At 35.7% G+C, this 22,199-nt stretch overlaps 2 protein-coding genes and 1 long non-coding RNA gene across 11 annotated transcripts in view; 2 read left to right on the top strand and 1 right to left on the bottom strand.

The window, feature by feature from the left end:
- Positions 1 to 6,639, bottom strand: part of RabGGTa (Rab geranylgeranyltransferase subunit alpha) — a 97,357-nt gene extending 90,718 nt beyond the window's left edge. For all 3 annotated transcript variants that reach the window (XM_066287407.1, XM_066287408.1, XM_066287409.1), the window contains exon 1: positions 6,312 to 6,639. In XM_066287407.1, coding sequence (XP_066143504.1) covers positions 6,312 to 6,557 — 246 coding nt within the window. In that variant the 5' untranslated portion in view covers positions 6,558 to 6,639. The remainder of the gene's footprint in view (positions 1 to 6,311) is intronic.
- Positions 6,221 to 22,199, top strand: part of LOC136341985 (uncharacterized) — a 185,995-nt gene continuing 170,016 nt past the window's right edge. For 6 of the 7 annotated variants that reach the window (XR_010732570.1, XR_010732568.1, XR_010732569.1 and 3 more), the window contains exons 1-2: positions 6,221 to 6,387; positions 11,124 to 11,297. Coding sequence is in view for 2 of the 7 variants with exons in the window: in XM_066287419.1 (XP_066143516.1) it covers positions 11,234 to 11,297 (64 nt within the window). In the remaining 5 variants the exon portion in view is untranslated. Of the gene's footprint in view, positions 6,388 to 6,672; positions 6,830 to 11,123; positions 11,298 to 22,199 lie in introns of those variants that run through there. The other variant, XR_010732572.1, reaches the window with a different exon arrangement.
- LOC136341988 (uncharacterized) lies at positions 19,539 to 20,955 on the top strand. Its single transcript, XR_010732578.1, has 2 exons — positions 19,539 to 19,731; positions 19,797 to 20,955. It is a non-coding gene; the product is annotated as an uncharacterized lncRNA (long non-coding RNA).

Raw genomic sequence — 22,199 nt, 5'->3', positions numbered from 1 at the left:
GATACCTACTCAAGAGCTAATAGAAATCTAATTGATTCATTAACTCTATGCTGCGTTGAAATTAAGTTTCCTTTAGGGAGGAGGAAATTTCATTTCCCTCTATTTCCACAGGGTGATTTTGGTTAGTGAGATAAAAAGTGAGAAAACACGTACATTTTTATTATGTCTAGAAAGTCGTTTTCTAGATTCAATTAACCTACTTGAAAGCTGACACTCTCAACAACGAACAGGCAAGATGCAAATTAGTCGCAAACCAGGTATCGTCCCAAGGGTGTCTATGTCAAAAATTAAATCACCCACAATTTTCCTCTCAAAATTCGTTGAATTTATAGAAGAACTAACTTTACGAGTGCACGGGCTAGGTCCGGATCAGTCGAAAACGAGGTGTGACCCTAAGGACGGGTCTCAGACAACATAGAGGTTCCTATTCATTTTGGATATGTCATGCCTTGCGTTTTTGTATGACAATTTACGAAGTTAAGCCCGAACTAAAACAAAACAATTAGAACGAGAATAGAGAAATTAGAGTACGAATTCTATGGATCTATCTCTGAAAATAATATGGTTCGAAAATCGCTCATGACCCCGTATTTCAGGAACTAAAAGAGATTGGTTTGCGGCAGGCTCATAGAGCTCATCTGGACAATAAGCTTCGGATGTTTTTAAGGCATTTGCTCGAAATTTAGAAAGTGACAGAAAGTAAGAAATTGCCTTAAAAGTAGGAAAACACGCGAAAATGTGCTGGTTACTGCTGGTGAAAGTAATTCTTCTTTAACATATTTTCATCAATTGCTCGACAGCATTTTTTCCTGTGAACCCAACGATCAAGAATTGCCTAGCGCTGCTATGGCGGAAGCTGAAAAGCAAATTAGCGCCCTGTTGCCTACAAAAGCTTAATAACACATAGCTACACTAATCTTTTGTGTCCCAGCCAGCGACGAGTGTTATTTTAAAGCAAAAGCCATCTGCAGCGACACGCACCCCAATTTGACTTTCTTTGTTCGCAATGTTTCGCTTTGTGTGTTTTCATTATTGCACCCTCATGACATTCGACCACATACGTAATTTTATGCGCACACTGCATAGCTGTCATATTTCTCTGTGGAATTGGTCGTCTAAGCCGACTTTTTATCATCGATTTGTCATAGCTGTCGACGACCGGAATGCGTAATTTTGTAATAATAATGTGCAGTTCAGACGCGCCTCTGAGCTATAATAAATTCCGTTATACTGGGAATTTCTAGACATGAGTATGTCAACAACGTTCCTAGACGTGTATGAGTAATTTAAGTGATTTAATGTGAGTAATAAATTACTGAATTACTAAGAAATTTCGGGAAAATATTCTTGGAATTTGGCCGTGTTGCAAGGCTTTAATTTACGTGACTCCCCCTCGTTATATCCTCCCCTCACACCCATCGCAATAAAAAATCTCTGTGGTAATCCAAGCAGCCACGTTCCAAAATATTGAAACCTTATCACAATAACCAATAAATAACGGAAGTAATTATTTTTTTACTTGTTTCCGTGAATTATTGCCAGGGGCTGACGATATTGGCCGCAGAAAATGGCCCTTTTTGCGGCGATAGATTCTATTTCGGATTAGAACTGTAATATTTATTTCTGTCATTCCTCTTCCTCGCTTCCGCTTTCGATTTATCTACCCTGTTCTATTGTGGGCTTTTGATTAGTTTTTTCTCTCATGCACAACTTTCTAGACTGTTATTTCACCGAGACGGAACTAATTCAAGTCCGCATGTATTGAGACATATTAGCCAGGCGAACTCGTATAAACATCAAGTCGAGCTCTTGCTAACTAACTTTAATGAAAACTTCCCTGTTTCTTTCGTTAATTAAACTTTCACGGTAAAGTTTACTGAAAACGCTAAATTAACTATGATTCCTATTCTCTCAATAATCTGACGCCAGTTTGCACCTGGGAAACACCATCATCATTGCGCCCCCCTGGGGCGATTTTTTTTCCACAAAATCCCCGTGAAACAAGCTCAAGACTCGCCCCTCAAATGAGACAAACATCTGCCAAATGCACAAGGGTTGCGGTCCCACCCAGAGGGCGCAACGTTACTCTCCTACCTGTCACATCTTTATAATAGAACCGGGATGATAATTAAGTGTGAATTTACAATGGTGTCCTTTACATGCCGCCTCAGAAATTAAAAGCCTTTTTGTGCCTTTGTGTTATAAAAAAAAAAATTGAAAGGACCATAACAGTCGGTAGGCTTAATTTATCGGTAAAAACATATTCACTATACAGGGTGTCCTAGGGAGAAGTTTCCACCCTGAATATCGTTTCTGGTATTTGATAAAAAAAAACTAAAACACGTCAACTTTGATAGGGACGGAACATTATTTGGAGAAAAGTTGTTTTCCAAATGTTATCCCTCTATCCCTGGAAACCACCCCTTTGAAATTTTCAAATTGCAAGAGGAGTTGTGTTATACCTCGTTTGGAAGGTAATTTTATTCTGTACATGATGAAGCTTTTATTTTTTATTTTGGTGCGTTGGTTTTGCGGAAATTAAACAGAAACCTAATAACCTGATTTTAGCCATGAATGTTATTGTAATGAATGCTGAAAATGTACAATTAGACTCAAAATATCCCAACGAGCCAAATTTATTAATATTTTTTTCTGAACTTAGATGTTTTAGTTATTTCTGACAAAACATCACTTCACAATTCGTTCAGTTTTTAATTTGATTAAAATTGTTTACACGTTACAAGGGAGCATCGAGATTGTGAGTCCGTATTACAAAAACAATAATTATGCAAGAGCGGCAGCGCACGTCTTCAATTTAAATTATCCCAACAAAATTGTATTTCACCCTTATGTCTCTAAGTTGCTAATGAAATTTATTGAAACTGGTTCAATCCAAAATAAAAAAAAAAAAACGAAGTTAGCCGCAAAATGAAAAATTATGAAGGCCAAATGATTCTTTTGGACCATGTTCAAATGGACAACTGAACGTGTGGACGAAAGATTGCTGAAAAATTCCGCGTTTGAAGAAGCACTGTTCATAGATTTTTAAAAGAAGTAACATTCCATCGTTATATCATAAAGTTAGTGCAGGAATTATATATAGATGATTTCGACCGTCGATTAAAATTCTGTGAATCTTTTAGTAACATGTTACACTGAAACACACATTTGTTGTATAATACATTTTCTTATAAACATTCATTTTATTCAAATGGTGAAGTTAATAGACATAATTATCGTTGCTGGAGTGAAATCAATCTTCATTTGTTCTGAGAGACCTATACTTAACAACCTCAAAAATTGAACGTTCGGGCAGGGATTTTGAGTGATCACATTGTTGGACCATTTTTCACTCCTTGAAACTTAAATGGAGAAAACTATTTACAACTTCTACAAGACGTCATATCTGCCAGGATAACCGAAATACTTGAACAAGATCCTCGCTTCTTTGAACAAGGATTACTTAGTTTCTCAACAGGATGGCCTGTCTCCACACTACACTGCTGTTTTCCTATCATTTCTAGATGAAGAATTTCCTGAAAGAGAGTGGAGAGGCCGGCGAGATCCTCTGACTTTAATCCCCCAGAGTTTTTCCTATCTATCTTTTCTTTAAATCAAAAATGTTGGATAACGTGTGACGACGTTTTAAGGATCAACTGTACAGGTTGTCCAGTTTTTGACACTTTTGCAGGATATTTCCGTTATTATTGCAGTTCGAGGGTTGGCGCTTTCGCAAAACAGTGCCACTTCTTGTAAAACAAACGATGCCTTAAATGGGTTTATCATTGCTCTCTTTATTTTTGAAATATAGGGAGAAATTGAAAATTGCGCATTTTCAGGTACCTATTTATCTTATAATGTTATCGTAGTAAAGTAAATAAGTAAAAACGAATCTTACACATTTTTTTTTGCAGAATCTAGTGATGTGTTCGATTTTTTCCCAGACGTCCCCATTTTTGAGAATATTACCAAAATTCAGATTTTTTAAGTGAGACGCCTTGTGTGTAAATAGGTGGTTAAATTTTACTCACTAAGAGCTTTCCACAAATATCTAACAGTCGACGCTTTGTTTCAAATCGAAGGCTAGAATTTACATTTTTTTAAACAGGCTGTAGATTGCCAGCAAGAAGTGATATTATTTATTAAAAATGCATTATTGTCGATATAATATGTCCTAAACACACCTGATTGTTTGATTCTAAACTTTTTAAGCTATTTAAAATGTAAATAGTAGAAGGTTATTTCTTCTTATTGTAGCCTCTATTAGTGAAATAATCAAAAGCATACGTATCTAAGAAATAATAATAAACTTTATACGTAGTTGACCATGACTTTTGTGACACTAAAAAATAAAAATTTCATTTTGTTGTTTATCTCCTGTCAGAATTGTTTTTAAATAATATTATCGGAAAGCTAATGTTAATAATTTTTTATTCTGTTATAACAATTATTCAAAAATATGATAATTACAAAAAATATGACATGATGGTATGTTTTATACAAAGTAACAAGAATCCTCAAAGAGCTGCTGATTTATATTGCAGAGGGAAGCATGCAAGAATACACTTTTCTATTTTTAATCTAAAATATTTACAGTTATGCGAAGTGTCTTTAAGTAACATTTTAGATATGTATGGACAATGATAAAGTGGTCTCTCGTTGTTTTGAAGATATCCGGAAAGAAGTCAGTCATGTATAGTCATATATATAGTTATTCTCGATAGATTTTCCATATTTAAGAATAATCTAATAGAACACAGGGTCTTTACGAAGCCTAGACTCAACGCACATAACAAAGAACATAACAAATTAAATGAGATAAACGTTTTGGCATGGGCAGAAGCCACTCCTTCAACTTCTTGCAAAATAATAGAAAAAAAATGGTATAAAATTCGTGCTGAATTTTTTTTTAAAGAACACAAATACCAACTATACGAATTTAAAATCGTGCAAGAGTTGCATCCTGAGGATGGAAATCGACGACTAGCCTTCTGTCGTTGGCATACAGAATAATCTGCTCTATATTAGGTACCCAATGAAGGTACCGAATTTTTGAGGAAAAACTTACGGCAAACAGGTATCTGGAAATCATGGAAGATGTTATAACAGAGTTGTCAGAAAACGTTCCTGTGCTCTAACTAAATTATATATATTTGCAGCAAGATGGCCCGTCTTCTCATAATGCTCACATAATAAGGCCTTTTTTAGAAAATAATTTTCCCCAAAGATCAATAGCGACAAATGGATCTGTAAGATGGCCACCGCAATCGCCTAATCTATCAGTGTTGGATTTTTTTCTGTGGAACTATATGAAGAACAAGATATACAAAGCTCGGTACAGAACAATAGAGAAACTTTGCAAGGTTACCCATTTAGCATTTCAATATCTATAAAATTATCCCATTATAACATTAAATACCTTAAATAAATCTATTTGGCTTCTAATCTCTAAGCTTGTTTAAAAAATGTAAATTCTAGTCTTCGATTTGAAACAAAGTTTCGACTATTATACATTCTGGAACACTCTTAGTGAGTAGAACGTAACTATCAATTAACATGCAGGGCGTCCCATTTAAGAAATCTGAACTTTGGTAATTTTCTCAAAAATGGGGACGCCTGAAAAAAACTTAGCAGGTCCCTAGATTTTGCAACAAAAAAATGTGTAAGACTCCGCTTTTACCCAGTTGATAACTTATAAAATAACAGAATTACAAGAGATGTCTGAAAATGGACAATTTTCAATTTCGCCCTGTATTTCAAAAACCAAGAGGGCGAAGAATCTGTTTGCGGCATATAACACAACTCTTTTTCCAATTTGAATATTTCACAGGGGTGGTTTCTAGGGTTAGAGGAATAACATTTCGAAAACAACTTTATCACCAAATGATGTCCCCCTTTCTACCAAAGTTGACGTGTTTTAGTTTTTTTTAACAAACAACAGTAAAGATATTCAGGGAGGATACTTCTCCCTGGGACATCCTGTATAATATAGACGATCTTACAGTTTAGGGTGAACTATCGCTGAAGAAATGAATGTTATGCCGTGGGTGACAAATTTTGTAATTACATTTTGCAAACAAAGCTATTTTTCATAATAATTTTGTATTTTAAAAATATTCTACGCAGGGTTGTAATAATCTACATATGTATATTGTCTACAAATTTCGATCCTGCACTTGTATTTCAGTTCGGATAGTACATCTGCAGCGCCATTATTTTCAATTTCGTACCATTTGTGTAGTGATGGAAAATGTACGTAACGGTTTACGTGAATTTTAATAAAAGAATGGTGAATATAGCTAAAAACTTACCGCAATTCCTCTCGAAACTGCCTGTAGACTTCTAATTTCATCCAGCCACTGTTTTCCATTTCTAGAAGGGATATTGGTAAGATCCTCGATGAAAGTTTTATGCATGCGGCACTTGCAAGTTTTATTTACGCGATATGGACTAGAAATAGAGCACGAACACGCTGGAATTTCCGTAGTGAACACTTCAAATACTTCACTCCGATATTTTAATAACGTAGAACACTTTTCTCGATACGAAACTGCCATTTACACGAAAAACTGGCGACTAAATTATAGAATGTTTGTCGGAAATGACAGTACGACAGAAACAAATGCATGTCAAAGCCACTAGGTGCCTGCTAGGTGCATTTGTTTTTGAGTGAACAGCGGCGATGTGTGCATGTTTTGAATTTTAAGAGAATACCTAACCTCAAATATAAGAAATATCGAGTTTTAGACGAAACTGGAGGTTTTACAGTGTCTTTAACAAGAAACCCACGAAATAACCTCAAAGCCATTTTCAATGGGTTTTTTAATTGGTAAGTTGAATAAATAATTTTTGATAAAAACTTGTACGAATACACAGTGGTTTCAAACTCCGCCCATTCATCAAATTCAGATCTTGGAATACATAGCTGCGTTTTCAAAGCTGTTCGTTCTACTCTTCTGAAGCTGGGCAATTTGGCCTCAGCAGCAGTTGCCATTAAAACCTCTTCGAGTAGCTAAAACGACACAGGCATTATCTTTTGAAGTATACGCTAAAGGCGACTTTTGAAAGGCGATTTTTTCGCTTTCGAGGCCGCTGAACGTTAATGCACGAAACGCATTACTTATCGTCGGTTTTTCACTTTATGGGACAAGCGGCGATAGAATGAAGTCATCGTCTTTTGTCACGTAAAGCCGTAAAACGATGGGTACTCAGCTTTATCTTGCAGCAAGCGGCTTTTTTGGCTTGATTTGCGATTCGCGGCCTAATGTATTCCTTAAACTTTAAGCGTTTTTCTCAAGAATTTCGATATTACTAAATGAGCGAAGGAAACTAACCGCAGCTCGAAGGGAACATATGGTAGCTTATATATCGTACGATTTAAAAAGACTTCGGTTAAATAGATTTTGCAATTTTGACACGGACCCCGTATGTCTGTGATATGTTCTACGTAATCTCGAACATAAACAAATGAATCTAACCTTACTTAAATACGACTCTGATTTTATTTAAAATAGTATTTTTTAAGAATTAACGGACTTGCGTGTTGGTTAGTTAAAATTTCCTCAGTGTTAAAAATGGTGTTTAAATTCGTGCAAAAAGTCTTTATGGTTGAGTCTTATTTTCGGAGTCAACAGTTTCGTGAAAAATGTACCCACGTTGTAGTGCTGGAATCGCAATTTCGCGACACTTTGAATTATGTTGTGAAATTGTTTCGTGAAACTGGCGGTATTCAAAGGAAGTCGAGAAGTGGTAGACCAACTAAACGAACCCCAAAACTTGTTGAAAATGTGGGGCGAGCATCGGATGACAGTCCCAGCACATCTTTAAAAACACTTTCTCAACAAGTGGATGTATCGTCTAGCATTTTTCGCTTAATTCTAAAAAAAAACCTGAGATTTTATCCATACAAGGTGGAAGTGGTTCAGGAACTGCAACCACTGATTATAAAAAGAGACTGAGATATTGCAATTGATTTAAAGCTTAAGTCCGGAAAAAGATTATTTCCAATAAAACCCAAATAATAACAAAAGTAAATAGAGTCAATTTAAGTGAGGTTAGATTTATTTGTTTATGTTCGAGATTACTTAGGAGAACGTATCAACGACATGCGGATTGATGTCAAATAATTTCAAAGAATACTTGACCGATTGTTTTTTAAACGCACGGATATATACGGGGTGAGTCTTACATCGTGAATTACCTTTTCAGTACGTTGCAGGGCGATCCTCCGATAAGGAAAATAATGGAAAAAGTCTAAAAAGTTGACGGAGTTATTAAAGTGTGAAAGTAAAGATTTAATTTTTTTTATTTTCCAATTTTTCTTATGCCATTTTTCGGTACAATGACGCACTTCCGGAAATGAAGGACTGGATGCAATTGGAAATCTTCAACATAAGCTTGAAGTTTTGAATTTATTATTCAGGATTTTTCGATTTAGCCGTTCTGAAATTGCATTTGACAATGATGTTTTTACAATTAAACAATAATTACACCAATACCTTTCAAATATTTTGAGACCCACGCATTTGAATATTGAAGTACAAACACAACATTTTAAAAACCTTTTATAAATTTCAATAAAATGTTGCCAGATCTACTGTTTTTGTTTTTCTTAATAACTCCGTTTATTTTTCAAACAGAATTTTTCCATTTTTTCCATACTCTCCGAAAATTGCCCAAAAACTGTTTCGCCATTTAAAACTCACTCTATATTATTTTACGTTTACAAATGTATTTTAAATATACGGGGTGTAATAGACTTAAGTAAAAAGTTAAAAAAAGTATTTTTGCTGCAACTTTCGAACAATTAGTATGGTGACAATAAAAGTTGGATGGTTTCAATAACTCATAGTCGTGCTTATTTTCATGTGCAAACAGATGCTTTATACGTCTTCCTTGAGGAGGGAAAGTCAAAATTTTTTATTCAAACTTATTAACTTTTTTAATGAGTTAACGAAATCGGTATTTTTTCCGTAGCTTAATGTTTTCTTCATTTTTTTACGAGAATAGTTTAAGTTGTTTTAATCGATGTCTCGTACCGTTTTTGAGAAAACCATATTTTATTATGGACATGCGCCATACATGAGAATGAGTTAAAATAAAATAAAGTAGCAGTTTATCATTAAAAATAGTATATAATACAACTAAAGTAATAAAGAACGTTCAATATGAGCACCTTAGTCTGCAACATATCGGCTTCGATAACACTACCATTTGTAAGTCCGAACATGAGATGCGTATCTGCATACTTCTCGTTGCTATAGTCCTAGATGTTATTAAAATAACTTATGTTGATAACACTGAATGTTGACATGAACATTTTTGATAATTTAAGCTGTAATACATATATTTTTTTTTTGTAATAAATTGCATTTTATTTTATTACTAATTGTTGACATGTATGGTATATATTTAATAATAAAATGTGTTTTTCCCAAAAACAGTACGAGATATCGATCAGAGCAAAATATATTTTTGTTGTAGGAAAATTATGAAAAAATGAGTGAGTCTAAATGAGAAATTTTGACTTTCCCTGTATAAGGGAGGCATATGAAATATCTGTTTACATATGAAAAAAATGCACGACTATAAGTTGATTAAACCCTCCAATTTTTACCATAATAATTGTATAAAAGTAATAGCAAACATTATTTTTTTAATTTCTTATTGTGATAGCGAAAAACTTGGTATCGAAGGCCATTAGGATTTTTTTAATATGAAGAACTAACATGATATTAGCCTTCTCTATAGCTCCTAGAATTTATGATATTACCTTTCCGGACACCCTGTGTACAGAGTGTCTCTAAAAGGTTTCTATAAAATTTTTCACAGATTTCTGAAGAGAAAACGTGACGATTGAATCCAATTTAACGTAGCCCAAAAGTGCAGGGTATTAAAATTACAGAACAATAAAATGAAAATTTAAAAAAAAGGAGAAAAAAATTACTTCGTTAGTAATGGTACTATCTAAATAAAATATCAGATCGGGGGACTCTTAGGGGCTAGAAATCAGAATCCTTTTGCATTTTCGATGCACATTTTGAAAAGGGTCGTCAGTGCTAGGCGAACTCTATTTAAAAGGATATATTTTCTTTAACATCCGATATAAAATTTATTTACGACTAAATTTGTGTTCTCGTACATGTTGTATGAAAAAAAAAGTATCTCGCTACAAGTCCTTACGGGCATTTCATTTTGAGATATTTGTAGTTTAAAGTTCGTTGCATGTCTTGAAAAATATCATTAAAGTACATTCATATAGTACAGAAAAATAAATAATAAAAAATTATAGGAATCGAAAATTAATAGGATATTTTGATTTTTTTCGTTTCAACAGTACGAATAAATATGCACTTTAAAGTTATTTTTTCAAGACATGTAGCGAACTTTAGATTCAAATATCTCAAAACGAAATAGCCGTAGGGACCTGCACTGAGATATCTTTTTTTTAATAGAACATGTAGAAAAATACACATCTGGACCTAAATAGATTTCATATCGGATGATAATAAAGTTATTCACTTTTGAAGAGAGTTCATCTAGCGCTGATAATGCCCTTTACAATATGCACAGAAGATGTAAACCGGTTCCGATCCCTCGTCCCTAAAAAGTTCCCAATACGACATTTGGTCCAGTTTGTAGTACAGAGGTAATTTTTTTTTGTTTTTTAAATTTCCACTTTGACATCCCGTGTTTTTAAAACTGTCCATTTTTGGGCAAAAATTAAATTGAATTAAATCGTAATGTTTTCGCCTCAAAAATCTGAGGTAGAATTTTGTGCAGGCCTTGCAGGGACACCCTGTGTAATACGTTTTAAACGTCACGTAAACATCATGGTGTCCGATCTAGGCAGGCCACCATATACACCTCTTCGAGAAAATAGCTCAGCTCCTCAGTATTTTCTCCAAGTTATTAAAAAGTGTATCGAACAGTAGTGATAATTAAAGCCAGTGGGAGGAACTAGCAATTTATCGCGGACATTAACTTCGGTGTAACGCGGCATCAGCCAGATAAAATCTCAGGCCAACTTCGACGATTCGATATATCGTTGTCCATACACCGCCGGACAATTTAGCGGAATTTATAGTCGACGAGGCAATTAACAGTTATCTTGTATTTTGCAGTCGGACAAAGTCGAATTCAATTATGTCCTCCACAACAACTGGTCGCAATTAGTCTCGTAAGTAACACGGATGCACAGAACCACCGCCGATGCTGATTATGGCCGTAGTTTATGGTCACCATCGATCACGGTCAATTAACCGTATTAGCGCCAAATCGTTTCATTACTGTCGTGGGTAAGTTTTTGTATTTTTGTTCGACCACGCATCAGCAGAAATAATAATCAGCAACTAAGCCGGGTTCGGTGGCAATTTTGCGGGGATAAATCTCCTCTCGAATGAGCTCAATTAATAAAATTTATGTGTCCGCCGCATGTGGGGCCATAAATCCCACTAAAAAAGGAATATCGTACGGCCAAAGAACCAAATTTACATTTCATATGCGAGGACCACTGTTTTTTTTAAGCGTCGATTTGTCAACGTCCAATTCAGCGCATCGAGTGCTATGGCGCTGGTGTTTAATTAGTACAAACCGGTAGTCTGCTTAAAAGTAGTAAATAATACTTAAAGACTGACTCGAAAAGAGAGAAACAGCGACTGGATACATTTTAGTGCGTATTATTTTAAAGATAAATTATGGCCGCGGTAAAATACCTTGTCGACACAAGAGTTTTGGGCCGGAATGTCGAAAACGTTTGTTAGTCCAGGTGGTCGCTCGTTTTTCAAATTCTTTCGCGTTACAAAAATGCTTCTGCGCTGCCGTTTGTTAAAGGATTTTTTTTCGGAACGCGTTATCTCTACAAAAATCATCCTGTTTAATTCGGGTTGAAAATTTCTCCTCATATGTAAGAATGTGGTTTTAAACGTTCACGAAGCAGCTGCGTAAATTAATGCTTTAGGACTCGAAGCATGAGACCGAAATTAGTTCCAAAACTCTGAGCTTATCCCCATTCCAAATATAAAATTGGTTGCAGAATGAACTCCTTGCATCACTCGTTGCATAACGTTATTCTGCAATACCTGGTCAGCTGCTCCCACTCACAGTCGCGTCTCTCCCCCTCTCCGTCGCCAACCGCTATTGCGTCATCACCGTCTTTGTTTACGCATAAAGCTCTGAGTGTGACTCGCATTTTGCCTTTTGGTGATCCCCATCGTATGTCCAAATTTGGCATTTTCCTGTTGATTAAACCATTGCTCTTTTTATCTCGTACACTGGTGGCCAAAAGTAAATTGACAATTCTGTACATAAGGACTTTTTTTATCTCAAAAATTTAAAAACTATAACTGGCGAACAAAACCCATAAAAATAAAATTCCAAGCCTTAAACTATTTATTGATGAATTGCTTGTTTTCGCACTATTTGTTTATCGCCTTATTTTATAGACAAGAAATAATTGGCTTTGAGTGAGGCTGGACGAAAATAAATTGACAATGTATTAACTAGTGGTTTAAAAATTGATTCTATTAAATTATTGTGCTTTTAACAGTGAATTGATTTTGTGTGTACCTAATTTAATAAAATGCCGTCAGGAGTTGCTATATCGACTGAAATAAAATCCAGAATTATTGCTGATTATGAAAAAGGTATTCGCCAAATCGATATTGCTAGAAACCATTCGTTATTGAGAGCTAATGTTTCACAAATTATTAAAAAACTTCTCGTCCACGGCCATTTTCTCCCTTGTCAAAAAACTGGAAGACGTGAAAAGACTACTATTGCTGCTGATAGATTCATTTTAAGACAAGCAAAGCAAAATCCATTTATTACCTCCAGAGAAATAAAAGACATTTTAGACGAAAACCAAATTTGTTCAGTAAGTTCGCGTACTGTGAGAAGAAAATTACAGAATAGTGAGCTAAAAACTGCAAGAGCTGCTAAAGAACTTTTGCTTAGTAAAAAAAATGTGAAAGACCGTGTTAATTTTGTAAGAGAATACGGAGCCTGGACTGTTGGCTATAGGAAAAAAATCACTTTTAGTAACGAAACAAAATTTAATTTGATTTATCTATTTTGATGAAAAAAATGTATATATGAGACGCCCTGAAAACAAGAGATGCGATCCAAAACACACTATTCCAACGGTCAAGCATGGCGGAAAATCGGTGATGATCTGGGGATGTTTTTTGGATATGGCATCTGACCACCTCATCGAATAGAAAGCAATATGGATAGGCTCACATATTATATAAAAAATTAATGTTATTAGATGGCCATCCCGGTTGCCGGATCAAAATCCAATAGAAAATTTATGGGGTTATCTGGACAGAAAAATTAGAACTAAAACATATAAAAACAAGGACGAAGTTTATGAAAATTTAGCGCAAACACGAGCAGAAATAGACGAAACATTAATTAACAAGCTAATTGCGTCAATGCCAGAGAGAACATTAGAAGTAACAGGGAACAAATGATATAGTCTTGATTACTAAAGGAAAGAGTGTAATTATTTTCAGATTCGTTTTTTTTTTGCTTTTTAAAAAAATTGTCGACTTATTTTTGTCCACATAATAACTTATATTTTAAAATTATATAATTTTTTTTGTAAAACATTTGTTTAATTTATGAGCGATATTTATCTAAAGTGGTTGATTATATCATTAAAAGAAAAAGAATTGGGCGATATTTTTTCTTCCTTAGTAAATTTTAAAAAATGCATTTGCCGATTTACTTTTGGCCAGCAGGACACCACAGTCGTGTTACCCATCTGGGGACACATTTGTCTAATTCGCCAAAAAGAGCGGACAAATCCGTAAGTGCAGTGCTCCAACCACTTTAGATCATTGGCTTTGACTCATCTGGAATCCCCTTTTCTTCTAAATAAATTCAAATACCTATAAAGAATTTGATTCGCTATAAAATCGAGCTACTTTAAGCGCTAATAAGATCCTGCAGCTCGATATCACGGCGGGTTCAGATCTGCTTCTTTATCTTCGGGATTAATGATAACTTCAATTGTCGAGTGTTTAAGGTACAGAAGCTCATCAGGTTAGTTCAGGTTAGACAAAAACTGATTTTCGATATTGTAAGAATGGCCGATTGATGTTCCCTGAAAGGCAATTTATGGTGGTCAACCATCGGAATGGGAAAGCGAACAATTAAATAATTCCTGCTAAGCGGCGAAATTCCTTTCTTGTTCTTTGTCCCAACCTTTCTGTTTTTTCAAAGGGCCGAGTCACCGAAAAAGTCCGCGGCTGACTGAAATGCCTGCCGTGCTTTTCAATGAGGACGAATCCGACCTCGAAAGAATGTGTGAACGGTTCGGGGAAGTAAATACCTCTTTCTCAAACAACCTTAATTTGGTTTTTAGCTCCCACCCAACAATTTTAAATTTTTTGTCTACATTCACTACTCAAAAACCCGCTTCCATACGTAAGGGTTTCGCTTAATCAAACTTTCAACCTTTTATTGCCCAGCTCCATTGATTCGGGCGAGTTACTTGAATGGTTTAGTAGAGTGGATTGGCAAATAAAAGTCCAATATATCTAGTTCCTCAGGATCAAGCCGGATAAAGGGAGAAAGCAATAATCAATGGTTATTCCTCATAAACGTCCAAATACGCTTACAGCTGGTTGGTCCCGGAATTGATGAGGTCTTAACATAATTGAACCGAGGGCCCACCAGCATCAACTCGCTGGGGCATATAACTAACCTAACCCCATAATTTATTATTTCTATAACGATACCCTCATGGTAAATGCACCCCTGGAGTCGCTTCTAATGTATTTAAGAAGTTACTTGCAGTTTTTGCCCTGGTTTCGAATCTGATAAAGCGATTAAACGTGACTTGACAGTTGTTATGGTGCAGTTGACACGATACTTTCTTGCAAAATCATTTCGTGTACTGTTGCATGGGGAATTCCTCGGATACAATGTGAACTAACATGACTTATAGAAGTAAATAGGAATAGATGAATCCATTATAGAAGAGTGCACAATAGCATTGTTAAGCTATTTTTAATTCGCTTTTGTTCCTAAATGTGAAAAAGGAAATCGTTATGGTTTGCTGGGTGAGACTAATTGATATTTCGGTTTAAGTATGAAAAATTTCGAGTGAAGGAATTAATTTACTTGTTAAAATGACGTGGTTGGTTGGGCAGATGATCCCACCCACCAAACCACTCCTATGCCTGTAGGAGAGGTAGGGGATTGGTTTCGCTGGCTTTTAAACCCACTTTCTAATGCATGTTTCCAACTCCCGACCCATTCCGTGGCCAACCGACATAACCAAATATTAATCGCTCAGATTTATTACTTACCTACCCATTACTACCAAAATCATGACCAAATTATTTCGTTTTGCCATTTTTACTGCCTCGACTCGGAAATGGAACAACCGATTTTCTAGGAATAAATTGCTTATCGCGTTTCCCATCGACTTTCCCAAAATAGGCCTCAAATCTCTGGGTTATTTGGAGCCGAATTCGTGACTTAACATTAAACATTTCTTCGTACAGTGCCGCAAATTACATGCACTTCGTCATCGGGCCTAATTAATTGTGAAGCTGTTTCAGATAGTCTTGCCTGTCTTACATCATGTAAATCGTTATATATAGAGTTCCGAAACATGAGTTAAATTCAAACATTATTTACAATTGCGTGCATGAATCAAATTTAGCTAGAGGAAGGGCACTGATGAACCGCTGAATTGCCAGTATTGCTAGTTTAGTTTATTCGCCGTCGTCACCAAGAAAATCCTTAGAAATTATTAGACGTATATTATACCGAGTGTTTCACAACTTATCGGACAAACTTCAATCATATATGCGCTGTTACGTAAGAATTCCAATTGTTAAAAAAAATGTATGAAAGTCCTACAGATAACGAGATAAACACTTATAAAAGTTTGTTTATTCTGTGCTACAAAAAATCTTCAAAATTGTTTACTCTGGCTTTAAAGAAAACTTGGGCCCGTCGAATCCAATTGTGGCGGACTAGTTCGAATGATCCTCTCAATTGCCGCTCTCGAAGACGTAAATTATCGGCCGTCGTTGTAATCCGATCTCGCAATTCTTCAATATTCTGAAAGTCGATACGGTAGACCTCGTTTCTTAAATATCTTCATAAGAAAAAATCTAAAGGATTTAGATCTGGAGGTCGCGGAGGCCGAACTATTGGTCCACTCTGCCCGATCCAACACGTCCCGTGGACTTAAGTTAAAAAATTTCGGATATCTAAACGAAAATGTGGTGGTGCCCCATCGTGCATATACCGTGTACGTTCTCGGACCGCCGAGGGCATATCTTCAAAAGAAATACATATACTAAGACAATATCCGTTAATCCTCCATTAGCGTACACATAAGCAATTTTAATTACAAAGTAAGTAAGAAAAACTATGTTTTACAGAAAGAACACATTTTTACTCAAATTCCCACAAATTGATTATTTTTTAAACACATTACAAACAAACAATTTTTATGTGAAGTTTTAATACAGTCAAATGGATGAATCAGTCTGATACAATAAATAAACTTGCATTATTGTTTATCTCGTTACCTGCAAGTCTCTCATTAGATTTTTTTCGACAAATGGAATTTTTATGTAAAAGTGCACATGTGGTTAAAGCTTGTCAGATAGGTTGTAAAACACCCTGTACAGACGAATGGCAATTTTTGGGCTATCGAAGTGATATTGTATGTTCTTAAACACACTGCCAAACTTACTGTTTATTTTTCCTGTTGCTTAAGCTTTGAAGTTTCATGACAATAAATATGCTCTTTTTGCATGATTTTAGACGTGTTTGCAGCAGTATCTGTTTCTGGTAAATTTTCCCAAACGATTCTCTCTCTGCCTGTGTGTGGCGCTTCTGATCATTATACCCTCAAAACGTTGACGGATTTAGGCTTTAAAGTCTATTTCAAGGAACTGCCTCTTACTTAAGAGCCCCACGATTTATTGAAGGGCCTCTATTTTATGTTTAACATGTGTGAGAACTCTCCTGCGGTAGTTCGCACGTCGTAAATGCTGGTTTTTGTTGCTCCGTCGACGGTTATACGGCACTTGTCTTAATGGTATTAACATAGTAATAAACCTTTATTTCACTTTCAAAAGAGTCCATTTACAAAATTGTACCTCTTCCATAAATTTGATTCTCAAGCTCTAAAAAAAGGGGGTGCAATCTCTTAATGGCCTTTCGCTGCTGCAGCCTTTGGCGCAGGCAAATTTCACCCACAATAACTTTTCAGGGCCGCATTCGTGTATTATCGAAAACTAAAAATGATCAATTTTCACGCGACATTAAAACCATACCCCCTCGGTTTTATTAAGGCGAACGTTGAGGCATGACGGCGCCCCAAAATTGGACCATTCAATATATTTGATTGGGTTACGGGGACGCACGCCCATGCCTCACGAGGTAATATAGGAAAGTATGTGCACCATTGATCATGCATGGAATAGGAGAAATGCGGGGGTTCTTATTTTATTAAACCGCAAAATTGAGTTACTCACAAACAGTGGCCATGGCGAATTGGTCAGAAAGAGGGGCCCATGTGGCGGTTGGAATAATACCACACGAATTCGGTTAAGGAGTTTGACAAATTGATTTTTGTTTCAGGAACGAAATAATTCATCCTTCCGGATTTACCCTTAAAAGGGGGTTGCGTACAAATCTTTCTTATTTGCAAGCAATTTCTGCGATTGTTCCTGATAAAATAACAATTTGAAGTATAAACAATGTGATTGAATACTATAGAAACATTGGGCGGAAAGGAAAATTGTATTTCCGATATTAGGTGAAGGAAAAAGTGATTTAAGTTTTGTTCGTTCAAACAAGAAATTTTGTATGCCCCAACATGGAGTTAAAACGTATATTATGTGAAATGTTTAAACCTCACTCCATTGCGGGCCCTGGGGAAATCGGTAGATTTGTGCTTCAAAATCATATTCGGGGACTCTTGAGAAAAACATTAAATCTCTTTCTATATCTAAAAAAAAATCCTTCGGGTTACATAAAATTACGTCATCGCCTCGGCGCAATGTGGAACATATAGGTTGGAGGATACCTTTGGGAGCTTCAAGAAATGGCTCAGATAGCTTTTAAAACTCTCTGTGATGCCTAAACTATCGCAATTCTCTCCTAGCCATCGGGAGAGACTTCAGAAAAACCCAAAAACAAAAAAAATTCGAAGTCCCGCAATAGTTCTGGTTCGGTAAATTCTAAAAGATAAAAAATTCTATTGGACCCCAATAAATTCTGTAACGTAAACAAATTCCTGGTAAGATTGATTCTTGCTTTCATATCCCCATTGGTGACGCACTTTACATGCTACCTACATTTCAACCTTTCCCTGCGGAAATATCATACTCTATTTTCACTTATCAATCCGAGCCTAAATCGAGCCTAGCGTGTCAATCCAACATTCACCCCTCCTGGCTGGGGCTAATTCAGGGTCCGCGGCCTCAGGTAATGGAACTGCTCCCCCATAAAGTTCCGTAATCATACAGAAACTCTATAAAAGTAATTGTATATTGCGGTACATGGAATCCAGGCCAATTACTAGCGCTGTGCCGACGTTATTTTTCTTGAAAACACTGGCTGTGCTCGCTCCTGCCTCAATTTTCTTTGCTTTTCTCAATCATTAGGTCGTTAGTGGGGCATGTATAAAGTTATAAACATGAGAGGTGGGTGGCACAATCGATATCTGGTTCGCATAAACCAAAATTTCGATGATCATCAGTCGTCGAACCAGCTGTACGTATGGTCGAATATAGACTATGAAATTGCATATTCATGTCGCACGGATTAAAGTTTGTTTACCCACCTTAATTAGATTAAAACCCGGATTTGTGTCCGTTTAACCGACGCTTAATGGAAAATGTCCAGCATCCCCCCCTCCCCCCTCCCCCCTCCCCCTTGCCTTGTGGACTAGGGGGGAAAGCCGGACAAAGTCAAACAGGACACGGCCATTATCCCTGCTGGTTTAATTTTAATAAGTGGGCAAAAACTTGCTGCTGACATTTCAGGACTTGTGCAATTTTAATGGGAAAAGTCCCAAGTTAGCCCTTATGCCCGTCTTTTTTGGTCCCGGATAATAAACGGGGAACACGTGGACAGCGAATGAAAACGCTTTAAAATTAATTGCCTCGAAACAAACTGATAAATCGCTGACATGGCCATTGTTAAATCTAATAACCCGAATGGGTTATTTTATAATTTAAAACGGACAAAATAATCGAGTATATAACAAATAACCCGGGGGTTAAACACAATTGGCCGGAGGCCACTAGAATTCGGCAGGACCACAGATGAATTCGTATGATGAGGTTTGCCGAATATAATTCTAATTCGAAATAAATTGTTTAGTAAAATAGGATGATGCAGTTTGCGGCTTAATGAAGTTCACTACAATCCATTTGCATTATGTTTTGTATTAATATTAGGTTTCACAACATATATCAATTCATAACACAATCACCTTTGACCTGGATGGTGATTCAAGAGGAATTCGCAGTTATATGCAGTAATGGCGAAAAATAAACAGGCAAACAGAATTTTCCCATTAAATCATACATTTGTTAGTTGATCTGTTAGCTATGCACGTAGATTATTTGTCGCCAAACAGCTTATAAGAACCAATAAACAAATGTTGATAAAGTTACTTTGTTGATAATAAACATTTAAACATTTGTAATTCAGCTAGTCGAAAGTAGATAGACGTGGTAAAAACAGGTGAGTTTACTTAAAATTCTTAAGATATCAGAAAAATATTAGCACAATTTGCATTTGGTTTATAGTCTACAACATGCCTCGTGGTGTAAAAGAGTTCACTGATTTAAAAGAGCGAATTGTTAAAGCTTTTAGTGAGGGTGAACGACAGATGCAAATTGCCCGCAGGTTCGATGTTAACAAAAGCACTATTCGGGCTATAATAGAAAGACATCAAAGAACTCGATCAATTAACCAGAGAAACTAAAAACTGGACAATCAAGGAAGTTACGCAAAAGAGATGTGCGAAAGATAAAGATCATCAGTTCGAAAAATTCATTCATGTCTTCTGAGAAAATTCAATCTGAGCTGGAAGTGTTCGGAGTTTCTGTGTTCCCAAGGACTGTAAGACGGATATTAGTTGAAGAGAAATTATTGGCTTGTAGGCAAGCAAAAAGGACATTTCTCACTGAGGAAAATCAGAAGGTCTGAATGGAATGTGCTAGACAACTTACTCACTAGGTCAAACAGGATTGGAAACGAGTCTGCTGGAGCGGCGAATCCAAGTTCAATTTGTTGAATTCCGATGGCATTCAATACATTAGACGTCCCACTGGTCAGCGATTAAATCCTAAACACACCAGACCCACGGTTAAGCATGGAGGGGAGGATCGGTAATGATATGGGGTCGTTTCAGTGGTTTTGGTATTGGCCCATTACATAGAATAAATAGAATCATGGACAGATTTTTGCACAGGGATACACTTCAGAATGTTGTGTTACTTTATATTAAAGACAATTTATCGTTAAGATACCATTTTCAACACGACATCGACAAACATTCCTCCAAGTTACTTAAACGATTTCTTGAAGTAGAAAAAGTACCGATTTTGAAGTGGCCTTCCCAGTTGCCCGATCTGAATCCCATAGAAAACATGTGGTAAATTGTTGATCAAAAGATTGAGAGATAAAACTATTTACTGAAATACTAGAAAAGTGACAAAATATTAATCCAGCAATATTAAACAAATTGATTGAATCAATGCCGCGTCGATGTCAGGCAGTCATTGCCAATAATGGGTGTTTTACCATGTATTGGTGCCTTGGGAAATGTCCCAATTAACTTTTGAAATAATTTGAAGGAAATCGTTATGTTTTGATTTTCATTTTCAAATTGTCCATCTACTTTTCACCAAATGAATTCCAAATATTAATTTTTTGATTGACAATAAAGTAGCTTCATCAACATTTGTTTATTATTTCTTATAACGTGTTTGGCGACAAATAGCATACCTGCATAGGAAACAGATCAATTAATATATGCATGATTTTATTGAAAAATGCTGTTCGTTTATATACTTTTGACCACTACTATATGAATATAGAAATAAAACTAATTTTTGATATTTACAAAACACTTTTGTCCATGCAAATTAGTCAGCCAAACCCAACAATGAACTAACCTGAACTAAATGACGAAATAGTCCAAACAACACTTTATAAAATATTCCATAAACGAAGTGTTTGGGGCTGCGCCCTGTACTCGCGATGACAACAATGTTTGACTCATCTACTTGCGAAAGGTAAACAAAAAGCGATACAAGACGCAAAGCCATAGACGCCTTAACGTATGGCAGGGTTACAATGGGGGCTAATCCAAATTTTAACAGGCAAAATAAGGATATTTTTAATACTTGTAATTACACTGGTAAACAAAAATTTACTTTTTTTTGTGACATGGATAAAACAAGATGTTTATTATACTTGCCAAAAAAATCAGAACTGCCCTTAAATTTTGTACACAGAGTGTTTCAGAATTGCACGGAATTATTTGAGCTATGGATTTTCTGGTACAGAATAAGGAAAAAATTTCGTATGGGCATGTGACTGATCTTGATCGATAGCGATGTTAGACGATGGTAAAAGTCATGAAATAATTGGGTTTTTATTTTATTGAGCTTCATTTACCGCAAATAGAGCTTTCAAATTTTATATACGTATTAAGTAATAGGTGCTGCTTAATATCAGAGTAGATTGCCTATAACTACTATACTTGGTAGTGTATTTTCCGAGATCTTCGTGCATAAAATCCTTAAGAAAAAATTTTGTTGCACTTCACTGATATATGTTAATATGTCTTTTAATATTTTCAATCTATTACCCAAATTTTATTTCTCTTAATTTTTGTTCGAATCCCGTTTAGTTCATTAAAAATGAATTAATTTATAAATTCAATCAAATCTACGAATCTCTCTATGTTTCGGAATTGTATTCTGTCAATATCCAAAACACTGTGTAAGTTTCTCATCTTTTAACAGCTTAACAGCCACCAGGGTCCTATACGAAGGGCCAAACAATCATGGATTCGCCGTGCTGCATTCTGCATTCGATAAAACGTAGGCCATTTTGAACAGTTTTTCTCAATGCTGTATTGTTTAATAAATATTTTTAGGTCCCAGTATCTTGATAACAAATTGATTTAATGAATTTGC

Source organism: Euwallacea fornicatus, chromosome 11, assembly GCF_040115645.1.
Source record: "Euwallacea fornicatus isolate EFF26 chromosome 11, ASM4011564v1, whole genome shotgun sequence".
Taxonomy (NCBI): Eukaryota; Metazoa; Arthropoda; class Insecta; order Coleoptera; family Curculionidae; genus Euwallacea; species Euwallacea fornicatus.
This window is presented reverse-complemented; position numbering and strand designations above follow the sequence as displayed.